The 27244-nt window shown below is 31.0% G+C and overlaps 1 protein-coding gene across 1 annotated transcript in view; it reads right to left on the reverse strand.

The window, feature by feature from the left end:
• LOC142318788 (uncharacterized) overlaps positions 1–27244 on the reverse strand; it is a 324097-nt gene that overhangs the window by 148714 nt on the left and 148139 nt on the right. Inside the window, exons 23-27 of the mRNA XM_075355258.1 lie at positions 22793–22885; positions 18763–18864; positions 15188–15244; positions 14271–14372; positions 1688–1741 (exon numbers count right to left, since the gene is read on the reverse strand). Coding sequence (XP_075211373.1) covers positions 1688–1741; positions 14271–14372; positions 15188–15244; positions 18763–18864; positions 22793–22885 — 408 coding nt within the window. The remainder of the gene's footprint in view (positions 1–1687; positions 1742–14270; positions 14373–15187; positions 15245–18762; positions 18865–22792; positions 22886–27244) is intronic.

Genomic DNA, 27244 nt, shown 5'->3' on the forward strand with positions numbered 1-27244 from the left:
TATAAAAATTTCACTAATGAAATATTAACCAATATTTATATTTTACTTGAAACTGAATATTTTATTAATGAAAATATCACAACAAAGAGTATAAAATGTATTAATAGCTTGACTGATTGTAGGAGAACCAGCTTTCACAAGTTGTATACCTTCTACCCTTATCTATTAGTTAAAATTTCTGTATAAACCTCTATGATTAACAGACCTTAAACAAACTCAATAACTGAGACATCGCCAAAGTAAGGAAGTAAGTGCTCATATGACACTAGCCACCAATATCACAATTAGTACAATAACTGTTGTATACCTTGTGGTAAAATGTTTTTTCCAGAATCAAGTAGCAGCTCTAGAACTTTAATACACTAACATATTTTTTAAAATCCTATCAAATTTGAATCCATGTAAAAATATATATTCATTCTTCCATATAATCTATAGACCTGAATTGAATATGTATATGTTAAATACATATTCAAATGAAAAATTGTGTTTATTGACTATAGTACACTTATTTTAAGGAAAAAGATGCAATCAACTGTACCTCCATCTGAGCTATGTTTCACAAATTAAACTTCTGCAGAGACACCATTGTGAGCATTGCATGTAATTCAGCACCAGATGTGGTCCTGGAGTTAAAATGTTTTAAAGGACCTTTGCTGTTGATACTTTATTTGAAAAGTATATTCAATTTAAATTTTATCTTTTCATTTAGAATGTTAATTTTTTGTATGTTTTGAACTCTTCAAGACTATCAAATTTACATCTCTTGTTGTTAATAAATTATTTGATTTTAATTATTATTTCTATCCCAAAACAATAAAACAATAAAGGACAAAAAGTTGACACACTTGATCATCTCAAAATATACAAATACATAATAAAACCATTTATCAATGAAAAGTCTAGTACGATTTTCCTGAGTGAATATTATTATTGTTATTACTGTTCTCTCAGTTACTAATTCATTTCTAAAAAAGTTATTATGTCTCATTTATGTCATGTTTTGGCAGTTATGACGTTTTTTTTTCAATTATTAAAAAATTAATTTTTCGGTCCTTTTGGGAGGTCTTACACTTTATTTTCAAAATTGATATTTATATATTTTACACATTTCAGTAAACCTTATAACAGTGTGTTTGAACCAACTTGATAGCTTGAATCATTACTGTGTAATGACTATTACAAAATTTCAATTATGGCAGTTGCTTTGAGGAAAACCTGATAAACCGATCATGGCCATTAATGTATTTTTGTAATCCTCTAACAATGTTTAATCCAAATCTGAAATTAAAATCCAAGATAAAAAGTGTTCACACACGTACATATTCAATTCAAAAAAGACTGTTCATTCGTTGAATATTCTTAATAAACAAACAGCTATAAATTAAAAACTCTTTAAATTAAACAATCTTTCAAAACTCAATAACTTTGCCAGCTCTAATGACACCATTATGCTCAATGCTTTCACCAACACTCTTTGAAGAAGTTTAACCGGACCAGCTCAGATTTTTATAATTTTCATCTTAAAATAAAGTATACTATAATCAATTTTAGGTATATTTTTAAATTAAACACAGGATTATCATGAATATTAAAATTCTAGCTTTTTAAATATCCATTTATGTAGATCTGTTTTCTTATGTTAGATTTCTTAATAAACTAGTTTAAGACATTCATAATCACTTACCTTGGATTCCAAACTTTGCACAATACTTTGGTCAGTTTTCTGGGCTTCTTCCATCTTAATATAACAGAAACCAAATTGAAAGTTATTGTTTTAAAGTGTAATATAAACAAGCTAATAAGAATTTGTAATAATATGTAAACTTACAATTACAAAGTTTTTGCAGTTAACAGTATACTTGCAATTAACCTAGTTATTGGGAATTTATCTGGCATAGATATAGAATAACATGTTAATTCATTCCTAGCTACCAGATCAGCTTTTCATTAACTGCTGCAAAGTTTCTTAGTTGCAGTCTGCAATAAGACTGAATGCTACTATGAATATTATGTTAAGGAATTCAAGTCTTATCAGTTTTTGAAACAAAATATAAGATACCTACCACAAGCATATTCGACAACAATATAATATACCTTCCTTCCTAAACAATGGTCTAAACAACAAATTTTAATTAGAATTTTTTTTTGTGGTGAAAAACATTTTCATGTTATCACCACCTGGAAAAAAACATATAACAAAACAAAAACTAAAACACAAAGAAACAATTATAAAATAATTTAAAAAACTAAAAAGTAATATAAAAAGACAGCATAGATGGAAAGAGTCAAGAACATATATTAAAAGTGAAATAAAACCACAGTGAATACAACATTAAAAAAGTAACTTGAAATAACAAAATTAACATCTGGCATATGCCAGATGGTATATACAGATGATAAGGGCTAAAAATAATCAAATTTTTTAATCAAGATACATGGCCTTTATAAATCGAAGAAATTCAAAAACATCATTGCACTTTTCCAAACATACTTCACTTCTCAGTCCCTAGTTTAAACTTGTGATGCAATCCCACATAACAGGTAAAATTCACAAGGATGTGGTGTACAGATAGTTGGCAGTCACAGTAAGTACAAACAGGTGTATTTGTTGAGCCATCAGGTATCCATGACTGAGCCTAGTGTGCCCTATTCGCAAATGACAAATAATAACTTTCTCATCATGGTTATTCCTACATGAAGAGCTCCAGGGTGACACAGTGCCCTTAACTGATCATATTGATTGTAGCATTTCACTCACTCCACCACTCATCATGAACCACACTCTTCAGAAAACTGACAAGATCATTTGAAACAATGAAATTAGTGAAAGGAGGCTGCAATCAAGCCTCTTTTGCCACTCGATCAGAGTGCTCATTGACTGAAATTTCAATATGGCTGGAGGTCCAGCAGAAGCTAACAGTTGTACTAGATTGAGTAATTTGTGAAATAACACACTGAATATCACATACAACAGGTGGCTGGAGAACATGTCACTAATGGCTTGCAAGGCACTCATGAAAACTGAACAGAAAAGTATGTGTCGGAATATTAGGAAGTATATTTAAGGCCTTGTTAATCACAAACAGCTCTGTGATGAAAGCACTGGTGATACTGGGAAGGTCAAACATGTATGTTCTATTGCCAGCTCCTTTAAATGTGTTACCCACATTAGTTGTTGGCCAAATCACATTCCTAAAAATCTAACCTGTATGCATGGTTCAAAGGAGAAAATGTAAATCTAGAGTCATTTTACACCCGATTCTAAACGGGTTACTGTATTTTGAAGCAGCCTCTCACTAGCAGCTAAAGTTCAAGATGCTACATAAATTGAAAAACAATCAACAAATAAAAAAGACAAAATGGGTTTTTGCACATAATTTGTTATAGTACTGTATTTATGGCTACAGCAAATAAAGTAACACTTAGGATACTTCTCTGTCGTACTCTGTTTTCCATTGTGAAACTTTCAGATACCATCATTCCAACTCAACTCGAAAGGCCTAACTACTGAGGACACCCTTGGTAAATGCAAGGAGATTTCCTTGTATGAAATGCAATGTATTTAGCATTCCTTTCCTCCAACCTGTTTCATACGCCTTTTGCAGGTCATAAAATATAGCAACAAGGTGTTGTTAAAGTAGAAAGGTTTTTTGAATGACAGATTCAAGGGCAACCACATGATTGATAGACTATCTACCTTGGCGGAAACCACGTTATTCAGGGATAATCAGGGAGTTTCTCTCGAGGTACCACACTAGACGATGGCTTACCATTCATTCCATAACCTTGCACAGGGTAATGATCAAGGAGATAGAGTGATAAATTTTACTGCTTCCTAGAAAAATATTGACATTCTCTTTTGCAGAAAAATTTCTTCAGGAATTCTGTATTTTTGATCTATAAATATAAAATATGAAAAGATGATAAAATTTATATGATCTAAAATATTCATTAAATTTACTTTAGTTCTTTATTTTTTATATATTGTACCTTATCTAAAAAGAGTAGTATGGGCTGCAGTATTTTGTCTCAACAATTGGTCACCAGGTGACAAATGAAACTGTAATACTTTGTTTCTCTTTTACATTCATTTTTCCCACAAATATACACTAAGTGAAAGGAATACAGTAGAAATTTTACAGTGCAATCTTCATGAACAGCCTAACTTCTTAAGTAGTCACCATTCATTTACTAATTGTGTAGAATGTGAATTTTGATAATTGCATAACAGAATACCATAATATAGCAGCAATATCAGCATCAACAGCACTAACATAATATTGGTATTGTTAACACAAAAAGAAAAGAAATAACATAGTTGCTAAGTCTGCTAACATAATATATAACACACATTCTAAATTATAAATCTAAAAGAAATAATAAAAAAAATATAAATAAATTCTTTGACTGTCACAAACATAGCCAAAGTTCAGCAACTTGAACATATATATAAAATTTCAGGTTACTTCAAAATAAAATTTTTCTATACAATTTTTTTACAATAAATAATAATAAATTGCACTTGCTAATTAAAAATATACTAATAAAATACTTTTTTTGGTCCAAATTTTTTATTTTTACAAAATCTACTAATAATTATAATTTCCCACCAAGATGGTAGATGCAAGAGGTGTTTATGAAATCGTATGACATTTTCTTGAAAAAGCGAAATAAACATTTCGCTGGTGTAGTTATACGTATAAAATGTGTTAGTGTGTATCATCATGGTGAATATAATAGAAAAAAATCAAATTAATGTAACAAATGTATTCATTATTTGAGAATAACATCAGAACCTCGATCTAACCTCACTTTCAAAACATGAGTTAATGTTGCAAGAAAGAATTATAATAACAAAAGAAAAATATTTTAAAAGATAAAGAAACAAAATAAAAATCTTGATGAGAATAACAAGTACAAAAAAGGAATACATAAACTTAAAAGAAGCACAAATGCCTCTTCAATAAAGATAAATGTTGAATTATGAGAAAAAAATGATATTCTGAAAGCATTAAATACAAAACTTGCTGAGAATAATAACATCTCAAAGATAAATTATAAACATCAACCAGCAACACCTTTATACATACATTTGCATAGGTATGCTCTGAAGTACAAATCTCAAAAGTAAACATATTGAGTTTGATATTGAAACCTCTAGATACATCAAGTGATATAGAAACCATGTATATAAAAGCAAAGGAAATATTGGGTGAAACTTTAGGAATTCAAATAAACAATGTCTTATCTTTATTGCAAAAGAAAAGATTATTGTTAAATGCAATAGTGCTACTGATGTTATAAAGGTGCATAGTATATTAAATAATGATGCAACAGGGTTAAATGTTGAAACTGAAACATTAAAAAACCTACATTAAAAATATTAAACACTGACTTAAATTTAACTACAAAAATGAAGAAGACATTGGAAATATTATCAGCAGAAATAAAATGGCAGATGATAAACAAATAAAAGTACTGCCCAAATATTATAGTAAAACAATCAAATTGTTGGAATGTCATGTTAGAAAGTAATAATGAAGCATAGCAGATGATAATGAATGAACAAGGATTACTTATAGGATATAATAGGGGTCAATTTCAGTTTAAATGTGTGCTATAAATGTGGTATGTACGAACACAGTGGCAGTAAATATGCATCCTCGATTAGAAGTTGCATTTGTTCAGTGAATCATCTTGATAGAGAATGTAAAAATAAATAAATCTAGGCCCAAGTGTGTAAATTGTTCACACATTAATGAAAAATTTAGCACCAAAAGCAACATTGATCATGCTCTTACCAGTATATATATATATAGAAACTAGGCTAAATTATAGCTGGGAATTAAATTTAAGTAAAATTGATGGTTACAACCCATACATGAATGAAGGATACTTAAATAAAGCAGATGGAGGTATATGTGTAAAATTTGAAGTGAATTATAAAATACATATAGAAAAAATGGGGTTAACCAATATCCTAAAACTAGAGTTACTATTAGTGAATAATTAAAAAAAGGTTTTATAATTGCGATATACAGATGTTTTGATTACACAAACCTGTGATGGTTGGGTTTTTTAGTTTTTGATTATTGATTTTTATGTATTTTTTAGTGCTAAATCTGAAAATAACCTTCATTTTTTCCCATCATATCAGATTTTTCACAAATCAAAATTTCAAAATTCGTAAAACGTAAAAATTGCAACAACGTAATACAATAAAATTGAAATAGAATTTTTTTTTTGTAATGAATATAATATAATCACTTTTTTGGCTTATACTAAGCATTCTTATTGTTAAACAGCTGAGGGGTCTGAAGAGAAGGATATAATATTGTACTTTTTGAAAAGTACAATATTATATCTAAGTCTTAGTTTGGTTTTTAGAAAAGGTAAACGAACAAAGGATGCCATTGCTGAAAATTTAGACAGTAAAAAAACAGCAGCTGGTATTTTTTTGGCAAATGTTTTTGACACTGTTAACCATAAATTACTTTTAGAAAAATTATAAAATTATGTATTACAATTAATAAAAGATTATTTGTACATTACAAAACAAAATGTTAACATTAATAATATTAAAAGTAATTCTCTAATATTAAATACTGGAGTAACACAGGTACTCCAGTATTTTGTCTACTTGGGTCATTATAAATCATCATAGCGAGCAGAAGTCTAGACCACAGGTTCAACAACTTGATCAGCTACCACCTTTTAGAGTGATTCCTTCCTGAACATTCTCCTCTTGCGCAGTAGACTATGGTGGCCCAATTATCATTCGTCATGGCGAGCAGAGGTCTAAAACCGTGAGTAAGTCTTATCTTGCACTTTTTATATGTCTTGTTACTAAAGCTATTCATCTAAAATTAGTATCTAACCTGACTTTACAGTCATTTATTGTAACCTTTAAAAGATTTGTAACAAGTAGAGGTATACCTACTCTAGTCTTTTCTTAAAACAGTTCCAACTTCTGTTGCTACAAAAATATTGTTCATAATTTGTATCTACTTTTAAATTCAGAACCTCTATCACCAGGACACTTTTTCATTGTATGTTCATTCACATCTTTGCCTGAACCCAATTACCAAAAAATTTCAGTTAACTTCTTAGGCTGTTGGCAACTACTTCAAAAATTTGTGCAATCTATTTGCAGCAACGTTATTTTTTGCGTAACTGTTTTTTTCACGTAACCTTTCTGTTGGAGATTTAGTGTTGATCACCAACGAGGAATTCTCATCCATGCACTGGAAGTATGTTGTTATCACCCAATTTTATCCGGGTTCTGACAATCTAGTAAGAGTGGTGTATTTAAATACTGCTAATGGTCAATTAAGAAGACCTGTGCATAAATTATGTTTGCTACCAATCTCTAATGATTGACTTAAATAATATTTTTAATTTAATAATATTAACATATTTTTAAAATAATATTTTTATTGATTTAATATTTGTATACTGTATTGTTATTGTAATTTCATTGATTTGTTATCTCACAAATATGATTATTAATGTGTTCATAAGTACTGTATTCTTGTTTATAACCTTAGCTGCAAATTCATATTAACTAATTGTGATATCACATTCATACTGCTCTTACACTCCTATACAGTCTACAGACTAGTTACTATATTATATACACACAAATATACTACATACATGATGCACACATCCACACAACATATACATATATACCATATTTACATGCACGTACATACAACATTGTATACATAAATTATAAGTATTATTTATTGATTTATTTATTAAGATGCAATAAGGCATCATATATTATTTATTGATTTATGTATGTAGAATAAATTTTGCAAGATTTGTGTATACGGAATAGATTTCCCAAGACTTATTTAGTTATCATTTAATACATTGATTGAGATTTTGGGCACATTAATTCCGTTATTGGAATGAGTAGCTCACCAGTGGATACATCTTCTCAATAGACCCACGAACAACACACTAGAAGAAATCCTAAATCTATGCGATTATAGGTACAATTTAATTTACTGTACGAGATATATGTCAATGTAAATCAATCAGTGGCATGAGGTATATACCAGTCATTGAATAAATCTTCTCAGTAGACCCACATTATACCAGCCATTCTTCACACTTACATTGGGGAAAATATAGGTATAAGAAATATTGGAGTAAAGGTCACATTAAAAGAAATCCTAAATCTATCTGATTATAGGTACAAACTTATTGAAATACTTATTGGTTGACCAAGTTATATATTCTCTTACAAATATATAAAGCAAATATGGTTGGTAAACCAACCAAAGATATACATAAGCCTTATGACTATTATGCATTATATAATTATCATTATACTATATGGGAAATGAGACTAAATATAATTTTAAGTTAAGTATAAATTCAACAATTTAATTGTATTATTTACACATGTAAACTTCGTTTGTTATTCTGTAATAATAGATTATACTATATTATTTATTCATTGTCTCCATTGTATAATACAATACATTTGTTTACAATTATATAGTTATATAACTTATTGAGATTACAAATCAAGCACTATTAATATTATCTTCATGTTATTAATAAAATTTTTGTTACAATATTAAAAAGTGAAAAAAAATCATCAGATTTTTTGACGAGCAGTTATGTTAAGAATCATGTATCCTCTCCTCTTTATTAATTGTAAATAAATAAACTGTCTCTTATTCTTATTTATGTAAAAGTATATAAAGCTGTTATATTCAGTTGGTCTAGTTTACCAACTGACATTTATAATATTACTATTAATTATTATATTATTCAATCTTAATTTAGTCCTCATACAGTCATGCACACTCTCATAAAATCATCAATAATGTATCATTCATGTAAACATTAAAGATCATATTTAAATAAAATGAATATGTTTAAATTAACATATTTAAATATAAATTGAACAATCTCTCTATTTATTAGTATTTGAACCAGCAAGTTAGTATTATAATAATGGAACCAGGGCACAGTTTGTTATTCAATAATCATAGGTTTTGCTTGCTTCAAAGCAAAACAAAATTTAATAAATTAAATTTAAAAGAAAAAAAATTGTTACATTAAATTTAATAGATGAAAAATTACCCAATAATTAAATGCGTTCTTTGTCATAAATTTTTTTTTATTAAAAGGATTTTTTAATATCTTTTTAATAATTTAGTGGTGAACAAGCATCCCAGCTGTATCCCAGCAAAGAGTAGCATACAAGATTTAGTTAAAAAATGGTATACAACAGGTTCGGTTTCAAGTGCAAAATGAAATAGGCACCTTCCATTAGGAATACACAGGCCTTTATTGATATTGAAAGGAGAATTACTGCCAGTCCAGAAAAGTCACTACACAGTAGTGTGTTGTTTTAGTTTGGATTGTTGTATCCCAACAATCTGGTGTTAAATATACATCTTGTTGTAAAATTTATCATGAATTAAAATTGAAACCATATCACGTTACAACTGTGTAACAACTAAGGAGACAGACAAACCGAAACTACTTGATTATTGCAATTGGCTTCTCGAAAATATTATTGCTGGACAGATAGACCCGATATTGCATTTCATGTCAGATGAGGCATGGTTTCATTTATCCAGCCATGATAATTGCAGAACATCAGGTACTGGATGACGAGGAATCCTCACGAGATGTCTTTCAGTGTCCACATCACAATGAGAAAATTGGTGTGCCGTTTCCAGTAATCATATAGTGATACCAATATTTTTTGACCGGACTGTCAATACACAAGTTTACCCCACAATTTTTGATGAATTTTATGTGCAATTAACTGATAATGAAAAAGTATACAGCTTCTTCCAACAAGATGGAACATGTCATACATCAAACGTTTCACTGAATCATGTTCATGCAGCTCTCGCAAATGAACGAGCTGTCAGCAGAGGACGGTGGCCTCCATGTTCCCCAGAGTTGTCTACTTGCGATTTTTTCCTTTGGAGCTACTTAAAGAAGAGAATTTATGCATCTAATCCCCACAATATTGATTAACTGAAAGTGAACATTCAACAAGAACATCAATGTTTTGCATCAAATGACTCTCAATATGATCAGTAGAGCACAAAAGTGCATCAATGCCCAGGATGGTCATTTTGAATATCTTTTGTAACAATAAGATAAATAAATGCAACATTTAAATTAGTTTTTCTTATTTAATTTATCATCATTTATAAAATTTCATTCCACATAACCTATCAATTCTGCAGCGGTTACGTTATGGGTTTGGTTTTATGTTGCTCACTCTGTACAATCATTCTTTAAATTCAAGAAAATATTCATAAATTTTCAGGTGAATAGAGAACATGTTGAAAATACATTTTCATTATACAACTAATGAAAAAACAGCACCCACTTGTTTTGTCAATAATAAACAGCAATGTATAAGTACAAAAATATTCTTTTCTTGGGTCCTAAATTTTGAATTTATCCTAAGAATGAGAATAAATTCTACTGTTTCTTCAAAACAAATTAATATTTTCTAACTAAAAATAGCTAAATAGTATTCAAAAGTAAAAGTTGACTAGTAATAAATGATCAGTAAAAAAATAGTTGAGTTTGAGAATATTCAGTAATTAGAAGAGTACAGTCAATCAATTATCAGCCAATTTGTTGCCTTTCAGTTGACAATCAATCACTGACAGTAATATTAATAATTGATACTGTAACAAAAATAATAATCCATGCTGGTTATAATACAAAACAATATAGTCAATTATAGAATAATGATATATATATATATATATATATATATATATATCTTTAGTCTATTTGTGGAATACCTTGTTACATCATATACTTATAAACATTCAATACTTTCAACAACATTTTGGAAGTTGTCAAAATGCAACGTGTCAGTATCCTGTATCTAGGTATCATCATCAGAGTTAAACTGATAACATGATTCATCTGGTGAGTAATTTTTATTAAGATATTTTTCTATAAATATTTATAACCATCTAAAGGTACTAAGAAAGGACTAAATGTAAGGCAGTTAATAACAGACTTACATCACATACTCTACAGCTTTAGAGAAGTAGCTTTTATCAAAAGACAAACACAAATGTTATTTTTATAGTGACCCCCCACAGCTTAAGTAACTGCTGCTTTGGCAGTTTTTCCTTAAACGTTGAAACATCTATAAAAACATGTATAAAAGCAGTAAAATCTATAAAAGATTAAAAACTTCCCTGCAGTAATTATAAACCTACACTGAAATTCACTTTTTTCTGCCTGAAAACTCTCCTTGTTTGTGATAGTTTATTTTTAACGTATTTATTATTTGCTAATTTTTTATAATGTTACTGTCTCCCTCACTCTCTCCACACACTCACCCCCCCACACACACATGTGTGTGTGTGAGTGAGTGTGTACGTGATTACATATAAAAAAACATCGTAAGCAATTCAGAATCAATACCCAGCTATATCTACTGCAGATAGATTGATGAAAATGTGTACACACATTCTTCTTATGGTATAAGTGTACAGTAAAAAGGATTTTTTAAATTTTGATTTTTGATTTTAAATGGATTCAATGGATTTCAATTTTTTTTAAACCCAACTAAATATTTTAATTTCTTAGTAAATAATGAAGATATTAATTTGACTTTTGTTGTGTATAATCTTAATGTGAATATCCAAAAAAACAATTTCTACATATTTTTAAAATTTGATCTTAAAAGGATTGAAAAAAAGAAAAACTTTTAATAATGATTGTAAATTTTCCTCATATACTAAACAAGATATTCACTAGATGTGGGCTTGCAAGCACTCTTCAGTTAAATATCTAAAAACATTTTTAAGCTTTTTTTTCATTTAAAATTTTTTTAAGGGGTGTAACGGTGTGTAGTGCGGTAGCTCAACCAATACAGCCACCGCCACTGTTATTTTATGTGCGACATGATTAGCTGCACCTGCCTCTGGTTACATGACTAAAAAACATAAAATAAACAAATTTTTAAAAAGAGAAATGAAGTATGGTCACCTCCTCCAGAGGTAAGATAAGTATCAGGTAACATTAAGAACCTCACAAAATAAATTTTTACCTGTACAAAGGATGAATAACCAGCTATAACTACTACGAGGGTTATTTTTTTTTCAAGATCCGATTGGTCATGAAATTAAAACCACAGTGGAAATAAAAAATTTTTTATTTGTAACAAGTATTTACATAGTTACAAAATTTCTCTACATAGTCACCACTCCGATTTAGACATTTGTCATAGCGTAATACCAACTTTCCAATACCCTTCTCCATAGAACGGAGCCGCCTGTCATCAGCCATGTTTCTACAGTGGTCTGCAGTTCGATGTCAGTGCCAAAATGTTGTCCTCCTAGCCAGCGTTTCATGTGAACAAAGAAATGAAAATCGGATGGAGCCAAGTCCGGGCTGTATGGTGGGTTATCAAACACTTCCCAACAAAAACGCTGTAGGAGCTTCTTTGTTACAGCTGCAGTATGCGGTCGAGCATTGTCATAGAGAAAGACAATGCCTGATGACAACATTCCTCTCCGCTTATTCTGAATTGCCCTTCGTAGACGTTTTAGAGTCACGCAGTATGAGGCTGCAGTGATGGTGGTGCCATGTTCCATGAATTCCACCAAGAGAACTCCATTACGGTCCCAGAACACAGTAGCCATACACTTTCTGTTGGAGAAGGTTCGCTTGAACTTCTTTGGTTTACTGGGAGAATGAGAATGCATCCACTGTTTGGATTGTTCTTTTGTTTCTTCAGTTTCGAAATGGACCCATGGCTCGTCCCCTGTGACAATTTAGTTTAAAAAATCTTCTCCTTCATTGTGGTAGCGCTAGAGAAACATTAGGGAGGCGTCCATTCTCATTGTTTTGTGATGGTCAGACAGCATCTTGGGAACCCACCTCGCACACAGTTTGCGGTACTGAAGTCTCTCACTCACAATGGTGTAGAGAGCTGACCTTAAAATTTCAGGAAACGAATCACTCAATACAGAAATTGTAAACCGATGATTTTCTTGAATTGCCTCATCCAATCGCTCAACGAGATCATCGGTTGACACTCGCTTCCTTCTGATCGCCTGCATCATGAACATCTGGACGTCTTGCTTTAAAGTTCCTGCACCATTGTCGCACTTTGCTGTCACTCATTGAAGTTTCACCATACACATCATTACTTATTCGTCTATGAATTTCAGCTGCATTACACCCCTCAGCGTGAAGAAATTGAATTACCGTACACACTTCACACTTGGCAGGAGATGCTATTGTTGTAGACATGTTTACTTGCGAGCTGGGTGTTCAGAACTAAACAAAATGATGCGGCGTGATTGAAGGTGATACTAGAGATGCTGCGCAACACATATGCGCAAAGGTTCATCCGATTTTTGTACAGGTTTTTATTTCACGACCGATCGGACCTTGAAAAAAATAACCCTTGTATTTTTAAGTTGGATGCTGACTATTTTGAAACTTGTATTCTTCAATCACTCAAAATTTCAGATCCTGTACTGATCAAACCTGTTGCTGTGAAGAAATTTCAGTACACTGATAGCTTTTATAAATTGAACAGGCTTTAATTTTTATTTATTATTATATAAACAGCATACGTTTAATAACTGCAGGGAGTCCAGGGAGTAGAGCCTTCTGGCTAAACAGGAAGGGTGAGCACAGTGAACCATGACTGGCTAACCATCCCCTGATTACAAAGGAAAATGCAAGAAACCATATAATGCAGACAAATCCCACCATGATGGGGATGCTAATATATATATATATATATATATATATATATGTAAAATGGTTCAATCTATAAATGTTTCTCTATCTTATATTAGATGGGATAGTAGATCCAGTATTAGGCCTGAGAATACATGCTAGGCCTATTATTTTTCACCCACAACGAGAATAGAGCTCTAAAGAATGCAGTAGCGCCAAGCTACTATTGTGTGTGTGAGAGAGACAGATATTACATACATGTGTGAGAGAGACAGACATTACATACGTGTGTGTGAGAGACAGACATCACATACATGTGTGTGAGAGAGTAAGACAAAGGGGACTACTACTTTCCTTCCCATGCCTCACACTGCAACTATATTCTCATGCTGGCTAAACAGTACTGAGCTCAACTTAGCCACCAATTTCATGGAAAAACTAATTGATGAGAAACCCTTTTCTTTAATAAAGAAAAGTTTAAGAAGTAACTAATACAAGTAAATCATTCATTAGCTGAACAATAAAAACTTAATTTAACTTGAAAAAAATACCTCATGTCCACCATCTAGTTTATGAGAACAAACCACTTGTTCTTTAGAGAAACATATCTTCTGCTCTTCACTTGATTCTTCAGATTCACAAGACTCAGAAGACTATAATTAAAAAAAAAGAAACTAAATATTAAAATTTCTCTAGCAAAACAAGGAAAATACTTATATTCAAAATTATTATCACTAGCACAAAACTTGACTTTCTCAAATTAAAATCTTTGTTAAAAAAATTTAACTCATGTCTTATACACTTATACAATAGCATGCACTGAATCAAGATTATATTAATTAATATCACATGAGTAATTTCACTATTATGTCATATTCTAAAGAAAGTATACAAGAACAAAGACATATGTTTTAATTATATATGTTTCTCTGCATTAAGAAAAAAAGGTAATAATAGCTAGGTGCAAGGTTGGTAATGTATAGTGGATGTTCTAACAGTGAAATTGCTTGAACCGCTTTCACTGCAATCAAGGATTATCCTGCAGAAACAAATCTCACTGACCAGGTTTCTCATGCCTTTAGTTCTGAACAGCATGTCAAAATTTTTTTAAGGGTTCTGTAATACATATTGACATATGTGGTACTTCACAACATCAATTTAGCCAATAAGAAATTAATTAAAGCTCCAAAATAATATTCAGCAAGAGTATTTATTTTAACAAATATTTTATTAAGCCTGTGTATAGCAACTAACATGAATATCACTGGACATTTGCCACAAGTTAACTACTGATAAAAATAAATGTATTTTGAAAGTGATATTTGTTTCCAAAGAATCAACTGGAAGCAAAGTGAATTCACCAATGATTAAAAAACATTTTTGTATACTCATCAACAAACAGAAGGTCTCCTTTTTTATTTTAAATTACTTAATAAACTAATTAATCAGAGATAATAAAATTAATTACCTTAGTTTCCAAACTTTGCCCAACCTGTCTAATTTTCTGGAGCCCTTCCTTCTCAACCTATCAGAAATCAAACTGAAAATTATAATTTTGAAGTATAACATAAATAGGCTAATAGACATTGTTGTATTTTCAATAACAGTACAATTATCACAGTTAATTGGTAATCTATACTGCAAGGATATAGAATAATGTGATTAATTCATTGCTAGTTTCCAGTTTTTCACACAGTTATAAAGTCCCTTAGTTAGTCTGCATTGAAAATGAATATTACAGTATACACTAAGCTGAGAAATATAAGTAGTATGGGTGTTTTGGAATTAAGTAAGAAATACCTGATGTAGATTTTGTGGAAATTGCAGCTGAATGGAGATATTGGAATATATGCTCCTTCCTACACAACAGTCCAAACGAGCATTTTCAATTACTGTGAAATAATTTTTCTTTGTATCAAAAGATTCTAATAAAGAATTTTAAACAATATATTTAATCTCATTTCTATAAGACACTTAAAACTGATTTCAAAAGAATTGTTATCATGAAAATAAATTACTTGAATCAGTTGAGCTATTTATTTCATATGTTAATGCATATAGGGAACAATACTTTCTATTATTTTTAAGTTTTAAAAATCTCCAAAAATTTGACATTACTTGCTTGTGAAAATAATACATAGAGAAGAAATTTATATCCAATCATTGAAATCATTACAAAGCTTTTTTGCTGTTACTTAAATTTTTACACCAAAATCAGCTAACTACGTGTAAACTCTGGATTCATTATGGGCATCCTTTTATCTTTTTCTGTTTAGCCTCCTTAACCATCAAAAGGTATTACTTCAGAGAATGAATGAGGATGATATGTATGAATATGGGCATCCTGAAGGTGAAGAAACAAAATATGTATGAATATGGGCATCCTGAAGGTGAAGAAACAAACACGAATGCAGCACTAGTAGAGACCTTATTCATTCCTATCTATGTGAATATTTATGGTGTCAGTGACATAGTGATGATGTACAATTGGGAATGGCTGCGCTGAATCGATCTGCAAAGAACCTTTTTGATTGCGATTTGCAACAAGAAAAACACTTTGATGTTGACGAATTGGGTAATTTGTTCAAACAAATCTTCCAAAATTGGTTTCAGAACAACGCATAGCATATAACAGAATTATGCATGCAATTACAAGCTAAAGCGGCAGATTGCATATTTCCTAGATGCGCCCGGAGGCAAAGGCAAAAATTCTCATTTCACTTATTTTGCCAACCATACGATCATGAAAAAATATTGCACTGGCAATCACACCATCTGGAATTGCAGCAACTCTTTTGGATGGTGGCCAAACAACGCATTTAGCACTGAAATCGCCGTTGAATATGCAAATCACTGAGACACCAACATGCAATATATCAACAAAAATTCTGGAATGGGTAAATTACTCAAATCAAGTCAACTCATTATATGGACAAATGTACTATGGCACACAAAAAAACGCTTCATCAAACACAAAAAGGATTTGAGAGGAAATCAACAGCTCTTCAGTGGTGCACTCATTTTATTGTCTGGTAATTTTCGACGAATTCTATCATTTATACCACACTCAACATTTGCTGATGAACTTAATGCATGTATCAAATCATCAGTTTTATGGCAATACATACAAAAATTAAGTTTAAAGTCCAATATGTGTGTACAACTACAACATGATGCATCCGCTGAATGTTTTGCAAAACAATTGTTGGATACTGGGAATGGGAAAATGACAATCGACGAATTGACAAAATGTATTACATTGCCAACAAACTACTAAAAAATCACAGTAACCAGACAAATTGATTCACAAAATTTTCCCAAATATTGCAAGAATTACAAAAATCATCAGTGGTTCAATGTACGTGCTGTGTTAGCAGCCAAAAATAATGATGTCAATGCTATGAATTACAGCATTCAAAACGAAATAAAAGGCAAAGCGACAACGTATAAGTCTATCAATACTGTAATTAATCAAGAAAAGTTGTCAATTATCCAATTGAATACTTGAATTCACTTGATTTTCCAGGCATGCCACTGCATGTATTAACATTGCTCGTGTTAACATTGGTGTGCCTATCATTCTTCTCTTTGAAACATCAATCCACCACAACTTTGCAGTGGTACCAGGCTTTCAGTGAAAATGATGATGAACAATATCATTGAAGTTACAATTTTAAGTAGAATATTTAAAGGAGAAGATGTGCTGTTGCCACGCATTCAACAGATATGACTTGATTCTGACAGATATGCCATTTGAATTTAAACGTTTGCAGTTTCCGGTGTGACTCACATCAGCAATGACCATCAACAAAGTGTGTGGACTAAATTTGGAAAATCCATGCTTCCCACATGGACAGCTTGTATGTGGACTGTTCACACATCGGAAATCCTTCTAATTTATTCGTGTACGCACCAGACGAAAATCAAAAAATATTGTGCATCCAAAAGCACTTCAATAAACAGACATAAAACACAAACACTTTCTTTCTTTGAGTGGCATTGCAACACTTGCCGGGTATTAACTAGTATATAATATAATATTTTTTCTGCAAAATCTGCAAATAAAATTTGATGAGGACATTCTTATTAAAATTATTTAAGTTGGCATATAAAGATAAGATATTGATAAATTAATAGTTAGTTATTGCAATAATTTTTCATTCTCTTGACTGAACAAATAATTGTTCTGAATTTTTAAAATGTTTTTAAATTTTATTAATGACAATTTTTATGAAATAAAAGTATAAAAATAAAATTTAATGTGTAAATGCAAACAGATGAAGAATTGTTAAAAAATATCACTGAAGGTGGGCTTAGACCCAAAAACGTTTTGAACATTAAAAAGTAAAGGTAAGGGGTGTTCTCTAATTCTGTACTTTGGGGAGGCTGAAAAAATATTATATTTATTTTATGTTATATAATATTATATTTATTTTATGTTATATAATATTATATATTATATAACAAACAGAGGGGAAAAAATGGACTATAAAAAATTTAATCTAAATAAATTTTATATATAAACAACACAACTTAACTACCTAACACAGTGGTAGACTTTCACAGGATCCTGCATATTCTCTTACTGTGTTTTGGTTAAGCTATTTTAAAAAAATTTTTTTTTGAGTTTAATAGGCATATTGGTCAGTATGTTGATGAATTATTTGAATTTTCAGAAAGTCAACTATTAGTGTTTTTTTTTGTTAGTATATTTTAGGTTTTTTCTCCCTGTGTTTGATGGTAAGTTATTTTTCGAGTTTATTGGCACAGTGGTCAGTATGTTGATGATTTATTTGAATTTTCAGAAATTTATATATATATATATATATAAAAGCATTAATTATATGGTATTTTATGTTCCTCTACATTAAACAAGATTGTATCTGGATGGGCACTTCAGCTACCAGTTTTGTGAAAAAAATAATAGCCAAGTAACCCTCTTCTCTAGCAAGAAGAAATTTTAATATTAACTGAAAGTAATAAAAAAAAAATTAGATGAACAACAAAAACTTAATTTAATAAAAAATAAAATAAAAATATTACCTGAGATTCAACATTTAATTTAGGTGGAGAAATTTCTAGTTCTTCAGGTAAATGCTTCTGCTGCTCTACACTTAATTCACCAGATTCTTCACATTCACATGACTAAAATAAAAAAAATTAAATATTAAAGTTTCAAAATCAAATTTTAATATATGAGGCATGGTTTAAAAGAAAATTAAAGTAAAAGATGAGTTATAAATAAGGAACACGAGTGATTCGCACATGAGCAGTAACTTTAAAAGCTCTGTTGGGTATGTAACCACCACATTGCAATAACTTAATTTTTGTTTGTCTTTGCAAGAGACTGTATGTTAAAATGAGTGGGGTAATAACAAATCCCACCAGTTGTGATGTTTGATCAGTGATTAAATTTCTATATGCAGAAAGACATATTGCTGCTGAGATTCACCTTCAATTGTGTGAAACATATGGCCCTACTGCAATGAATAAGGAAAAGTGAGGCAATGGTGTTGTAAATTTAAGGAAGGCTGTTCAAATGTTCATGACGAACACTCTAGACCAGTAATTCTCAACCTTTTTATTAGCTAAGACCCCCAAAAGGTAAAAATAATATATAATAAATATTTTGTGATCCTCCAAACCAACCCAATGAAACCTAATTAAAACTATTTAGCTGCGTTGATAGTGACTGGTATGCACATGACTATGAAGTGTGCGAACATGAACAATTTACAGATTCTAGCTTGAAATATACTTCCTCCTTGTAATTTGGTCTACTTGCATAATATCTGCTGTGACGAAATCATGTTCAAACATGCATATGATATGGTCGAACATGTCGTACTCTCATTAATATAAAAGGGACATAAGGGATTGCAGAGCATCAGTTTAGTTTGAAATGCGAAGCATGCATCTAGTGCTTCAGGCTTCTAGTATAAGGTATCAGAATAATAATAATTGAAGTATCAGAATAACAATAATAATAATTGAAGTTTCAGTTAAATAATAATAATAATAATAACTAAGGTTTCGGTTTTTTAGTGTATAGTTAAACAGTCTAGTTATTTTGTTTATTTTTTTCTTCAAGGAGATTCTTATGCAAAATGGATAATTTGTGAAAAAAAGTGAGCCATCTACATCCAGTGATTCAATTGGTAAAAAGACAAGATTTTACAATGACAGTTTTTTAAATTCTGGTTTTAACTCACTTGATGGAAAGCCACAGAGCATTGTTTGCTTTCAAGTCCTTTCCGATGAAAGCACGAAGCCAACAAAATTAATTCAACACTTGTCACTAAACATCTGGATCATACAAGCAAACTGCTGACTGCTACAACTGATATGGTCAATGTTTTAATTGGTGTGGAAGAAGCAAAAAAACTGAAAAAAATTGCACTTTCTAACGACACAGTATCAAGGCGAACTGATGACGTGGCTGCTGATATTCGCACCAGATAATTCTGGTAGTGAGTTTCAAGTGGATTTTTTAATATTAAATTTGATGAAACAACAGATGTGGCAAAAATTTCTCGGTTCTTATGTTTTGTGAGATATGAATGCGATATGGACTGACCAGTCAAAGAAAATAATTTGTTTTGCAAACCAGTCATTTAACAGGAAAGTTCTTTGATGGTTTTTATGAAGCTACTAAAAAGTATAAATAGATTGGACAAAATACATTGCAGTATGTAGTGTTGGTGCAAATATGATAACAGGAAAGAACAGTGGAGTTCTGAAAAAATTAAGAATTCTTCTTATACCAAGAGTAGAATGGATGCATTGCTTCCTTCACAGACATGTTCTAGCTACAAAAAAATATGACGGAAAATCTCAAACAAATTCTTTGTAAAGCTGTAAAAATGGTTAATTTCATTAAAAGTCAACCCTTACAAAGGCTATCTGTTAAACTATTCGATGAAATGGGCAAAAAGAAAAATCTCTTCTTTACTACACAGAAGTCAGATGGGTATCACAAAATTAACTGTTAACCTGATTATTGGAATTGCAAGATAATAACATTTTTCCAAGTTAAACAAACACCATTCTCAATAATTTTACAGAATAATGAGTATATGTTGCTGTTGGCTTACTTAGCTGATGTATTTCCCAATTAGATGAATGTGAATTTACAAGGACGTAATAAAAACACTTTATTAATGACAAAGTTCATGCTTTCATTAAAAAGCTTGATATCTGGCTTATTCGCCTTCAAAGAAAAAACTTTGATACGTTTCCACTCACTTTGAATTATACTGAGAAAAATTTGGATGAAGAAGACACTACACTATTCACCACAGTTTAGTATCATGAAGGTACATTTGCATGAGCTAAAATTCAGTTAGTTTGGTACTGAATCATAGTGAAAATGCTTTTGCAGCTGCCAAGTTGCCAGTTGAGATTCACCACCAGCTCATTAAAATGTCTGCCAATAAAACATTACAACTTCAACTCACATCTGATGATTTTTTTTCTTGTTTAACCTCCAGGACCACCATTAGGTATTGCTTCAGAAGAAGAGACGAACGATTTGTAGTGCATGTGAAAAAAACCATGCCTGACTGGGATTCAAACCCAGGACCTCCGGATGAAAAGCCGTCGAGATGCTACCACTCATGCCACAGAGGCCAGCCACATCTGATGATTTATATACATTTTGCCTTACTTGTCAGAATGAATATGGAAATTTAGTCAGACACATTGCCACATCTTACCTCTGTGAAAAGGGTTTTTCGTTATGGTTGCCCTAAAAACTAAATATGGAAATCGTTTTTTATCACTAGAAAACAATTTGCTTGTATGTGTTTCTAACATAGATCCACATTTGGAGAAACTTTTAAATGAAAAACAAACACAACCATCTCATTAATTTATTTTCTTTACATGTGCACTTATATATGTAAGTAAAATGTTTATAATAAATGATTTTTTTCTCATAAAATGATCTCATTATTGTTTGGTGTAAAGTTGTAAGCTAATTTCACAACCTCCCCTTTCATATCATCACAACCACCATGTTGAGAAACGCTGCTCAAGACTATCATAAACTGTGTGCACAATGGGTGCCGAAAATGTTGACAAATGCTCACGAAGATCACAGAATGACATCTGCACATGCTATTCACAACCGTTTAACCACAAGGGAGATAAATTTTTTCCCATATCATCACTAGGGACGAAATGTGGATTTTGTATGTCAATGCTGAGATGAAATAACAATCAATGCAGTGGCTCCATTCCAGTTCACCTAAGCTGAAAAAATATGAACAAACCCAGTCTTAAAGAAGAATCATGGTAATTGTGTTCTGGGACCAAAAAGGTGTGCTGCTCTTTTGATTGATTTCATGGAACCTGGAAATCCACCACATCACAAGTATATTTCAAAACACTTTCTAAACTCTGTTACGCAATTCAAAACTGACAACAGTGAGTGCTGAGATTAGGAACAGTTCTTTTTCAGGATAACACATGTCTATACAGTTGCATGCACAACAGAAACAATTCAAAAATTCAGATGGCAGATTTTTGATTATCTCACTTATAGTCCTGACTGAGCACCCAGTTACTATCTCTTCCTAGACCTCAAAAACTGGCTTGCATCTCAATGATTTGAGGAAAGTGAAGAGCTGAAAATCTCTGTGCAAAATTGGATACAATTCCAGGTGGCAAAATTTTATGCATTGGGTTTGAAGAAGTCTGTTTCACATTATCAAAAGTGTTTGGAACGAAATGGTGATTATGTAGAAAAATCAAATAAATATCTAAGTATTTGAAACCATTAATAAATTTTTCATTTTTTCAACTGTTCTCTGTTACTGATCAGTCCTCACTTTTCAACCATGCCTCGTATCAATAAAGATTGAGATGGACAAAGATTTTTCTGTCTATTGAGAAACATTATAATATACAGAAACAATATATACACAGAACGTAAATCTCCTACACAGTAAGGTAAATTAAAATATTAATCATGAATATAATTCTACATATATAGAATTCTAGTATAACTATGAGTTTTTCAATTAAAAGTAGTCAAATGCACAAAAATAACTAAATTAAATGAAAAAATTACCTTGCTTTCAATATTTACTTCACAGGAAGTAACCTGTTTCTTTGATGATGAAAAATTCAATACCGTTTTACTGACTTCTGGTGAATCTTCCTCCTAAAAAAAGAAAGTATCATATACTATGATTAATAAACAATTAATTATTACGAAACCAAATTATGACAGACATCTCTGTAATGAAAGTTGCTTTTTCAGTTGTTATATAATAATTTTTGGTATCAATTTTCTTTTTTGAATATTGTTATGTTTAAATGATAGTATTAGAAAATATTTTAATTTTTTGAATGGCTTTTTTGAATTTAAGAACCGAATTAGTTCATAAATAACTACTTAATTTAATGTAGTAGAAAACAGACTTATGCACCATATTTCTGCAGACACATTAAGTGCCTAATAGACTTATTTTAACAATAAAATTCTGTTGTTTATAAAATCTATAACAACTGAGTGCATAAAGTTAACATTTAAACCTACAATTAGGTTATTACAATAAAATTCATTTGGTAAATTAATTATCCAACCAAATAACCATGAAGAAAACTAATCACTTAGTTTTATAATACCAGATAAAATTACCTCATTAGACTAGTTAAATACACAAATAGATTAGTAAATTTATAATAATACTTCTTTGATAATATTATGATAAACAGCTTTTCAGTAATGTTACTGAAGAAACTTATCAAATGGGTTAATATGCTTTGGTGTAGTTCACACATAGGTTGATTAGCTGACCACAACCTACACAGCAAGCTGACTTACATCAGCCAATCAATTACACTGTAATTACACTTGTAATTACTACATATGAGGGTTATTTTTTTTCAAGGTCTGATCGGTCACAAAATTAAAAACAAAATTGAAAATAAAAAATTTTTATTTATAACAGTACACACATAGTTATGCTACTCTACAAAGTCACCACTCCGATTTAGACATTAGTCGTAGTGTGATACCAACTCAATACCTTTGTCATAGAACAGAGCTGCCTGTGTTTTCAGCCATGTTTCTATGCTGGTCTGCAGCTCGATGTTTGTGCCAAAATGCTGTCCTCCTAGCCAGTGTTTCATGTGAGCAAAGGAGGTGAAAATCGGATGGAGCCAAGTCCAGGCTGTATGGTGGGTGATCAAACACTTCCCAACAAAAACGCTGTAGAAGCTTCTTTCTTACAGCTGCAGTGTGCGGTCGAGCATTGTCATGGAGAAAGACAATGCCTGATGACAACGTTCCTCTTCGCTTATTCTCAATTGCCCTTCATAGATGTTGAAGAGTCACGCAGTATGAGGCTGCAGTGATGGTCGTACCACGTTCCATGAATTCCACCAAGAGAACTCCATTACGGTCCCAGAACACAGTAGCCATACACTTTCTGTTGGAGAAGGTTCGCTTGAACTTCTTTGGTTTACTGGGAGAATGAGAATGCATCCACTGTTTGGATTGTTCTTTTGTTTCTTCAGTTTCAAAATGGAGTCATGTCTCGTCCCCTGTGACAATTTTGTTCAAAAAATCTTCTCCTTCATTGTGGTAGCGCTGGAGAAACGTTAGGGAGGCGTCCATTCTATTGTTTTGTGATGGTCAGACAGCATCTTGGGAACCCATCTCGCACACAGTTTGTGGTACTGAAGTCTCTCGCTCACAATGGTGTAGAGAGCTGACTTTGAAGTTTCAGGAAATGAATCACTCAATACAGAAATTGTGAATCGTCGATTTTCTCGAATTGCCTCATCCACTCGCTCAACGAGATCATCGGTTGACACTCGCTTCCTTCCCTAACCGCCTGCATCATGAACATCTGCACATCCTGCTTTAAAGTTCTTACACCATTGTCGCACTTTGCTGTCACTCATTGAAGTTTCACCATACACATCATTACTTATTCGTCTATGAATTTCAGCTGCATTACACCCCTCAGCGTGAAGAAATTGAATTACCGTACACACTTCACACTTGGCGGGAGATGCTATTGTTTTAGACATGTTTACTTGCTAGCTGCGTGTTCAGAACTAAACAAAATGATGCGGCATGATTGAAGGTGATACTAAAGACGCTGCGCAACACATATGCGCAAAGATTCATCCGATTTTTGCAAGGGTTTTTATTTCGTGACCGATAGAACCTTGAAAAAATAACCCTCGCAGTTATAGAATTACCCTAAACAAAGCATGTAAGAAGTTTCTTTAGTGTTCTTTCTTCTCTCTTTTACACCACAGAAGCTCTAAGCTTCTGAATAATATAAATTGCATTTTTATAATACATGAAAAAATTCTATACCTGGCCAGGATTCAAAGCAGACTGAAACATTACTCAGCCAATAAGTTCAGTTGGTTCACTTAACTTTAGGCTAGACCCCAATTCACAACTCATCATTATAGTGCATTCACTAAAGTAAATAACTGCTGGGTTTTACAAAGAAAGAAACATTTAATGCTGTTAAAGTACACATCCTTTCAATAATTCCATAACACGTGTTAGTTACCTCCCGATTGATCCAAAACTCACTTTTTGATTGAATTAACTATCTTCATCTTTACTATACTTCATATACAATAGAGGATATATTTTCACAATAAATACAATTTTACAACAAGGATTAAAAATTAAATTATCAGTTTTCTGATGTTGACTGACATGCTTAGAAAATTTTTTTGTTTAAAAAATTTTAGTTTAAGAATTGTTACTTTTTTTAAACGATGTAATTTCTACTGAGTAAATTAGCAGCATTAATATAATAAATAACAAATGTATATAATTTTAATAATGTAGTGGAAGAAAAAAGAAAATCAACAATTCTAAAAACAATCTTAAAAGATTTTATAGAATTTAAGAAATAAATTTTGTAACTAAGAAAATCAGATATGAATGGGGATGAAAAAATTTGCAAAATTTAAATTATCACAATCAATTATTACTAAAAAATAAGGATAATAAATGCTTCAACGATGCTGCTGAAGAAAGTAAGAACTCATGAAAAACTCATATCAGAAATAAAAAAAATTTTAATAGTAGGAATTAAATTACCAAACCCAGTGGCTTATATATCTGTTAACAAAGTGTTTCTACAGGCAATGTAAATATTTCAACATCAAAGCAACAATGAAATGAAACTTAACAACCACTCTAGGATGGGTTAAATCAATTTTATCTATAAAAAAAATTTTATTTCCTTGCAATGGACATCGTCTGTCAACAAAAACATATTGATGAAGCTGCAGTATCAGCATGCAGCTGACTGCATATACGTCAGGAGTCGTATTTGTTTACATCTTTCTACCCACGACTTAATTTCAATCCCACGATTATGAATATCAAGCTTTTCAAATATATATGTTGAAAAATTTTTAAATATAATGAATTAAACTGAGTTGAGGACTAATGCATTAATGATAGTTGTATCTCATAAGTGCTGCATTCTTCAGTATTTTACAGTTAATAATAGATATTTTTGTTTAATAAAAGTACATTTTTCCAAATATTTATGAGATAAAAACAAAAAACTATTTTTTTAAAAGGTAGCAGGTTGTAAAAATAGTCAATTCTATTTCTCAAAAAGTTCTATATCTTGCTTAGATTATACCAAAAATAAAGGTTTCAAATATTCCCTACCATAAGACATTTTGTTTGATAATAAACCATTTCTTGTAATATCTATCAAAGCAGAAGGCATTTATCAATCACTTAATAGCCTGCAAATGGGAAGCACAATTTCATTAATTTACCAGAATTATTTATAAATGATTCAGCATGTTATCAACATGCAAATAAAACAAAGAAATAGATCATTTATTTTTCATTTCTTAATAATAGTAGTAACAAAGTAATCTTGATTAAAAATCAATAAATTCATGGTGTGAAAAGTGTAGTCTACTCAAACATATTTCTTGTTACAGACTTTTTAAAATATATATCAGCTTTTCATCCTCTTGTTGAACCTACTCGCTTTTCTGTTTTTACAATTATGTTTATTTTATTAACAATAATGTTTCATCCATTTTACACTTACAATTGAAATGGCTGTACATGAAGAACAAATATTTTATATACTTACCCTGAGTATGACATATCCACGACCAATTTATTACTATATATGAATGACACTTGATGGTAATGAACTATGGCTGATTATGATAATGACAATAAAATAAATTTTGTTATCTTATAGCATAATTTATTTCTTTTATCATTCATTTAATGTGCAACACTTGGGCAAAAACATTTTTCTCTCCAAAAATTACAATTTTTATTTTAAGCACTACAGACATCTTTCTAAACACTTTTTTCATCTCTTATGACTGCTTAGGATCACTTTAGTCAGTCCATTATCCAAGTCTCTTTAAAGAGAATATTCGAGCTTTGCGATCCTCCCAGTACGTTTTCATATGTTTCGATCTCTGCACCCTTTCTGGTGTTGAAAATGTTCATGTTGAGTTTTTTCTTGTGAGTGTGAAGCAAGTGTTT

This window comes from Lycorma delicatula, chromosome 2 (genome assembly GCF_047948215.1).
Source record: "Lycorma delicatula isolate Av1 chromosome 2, ASM4794821v1, whole genome shotgun sequence".
Lineage (NCBI taxonomy): Eukaryota > Metazoa > Arthropoda > Insecta > Hemiptera > Fulgoridae > Lycorma > Lycorma delicatula.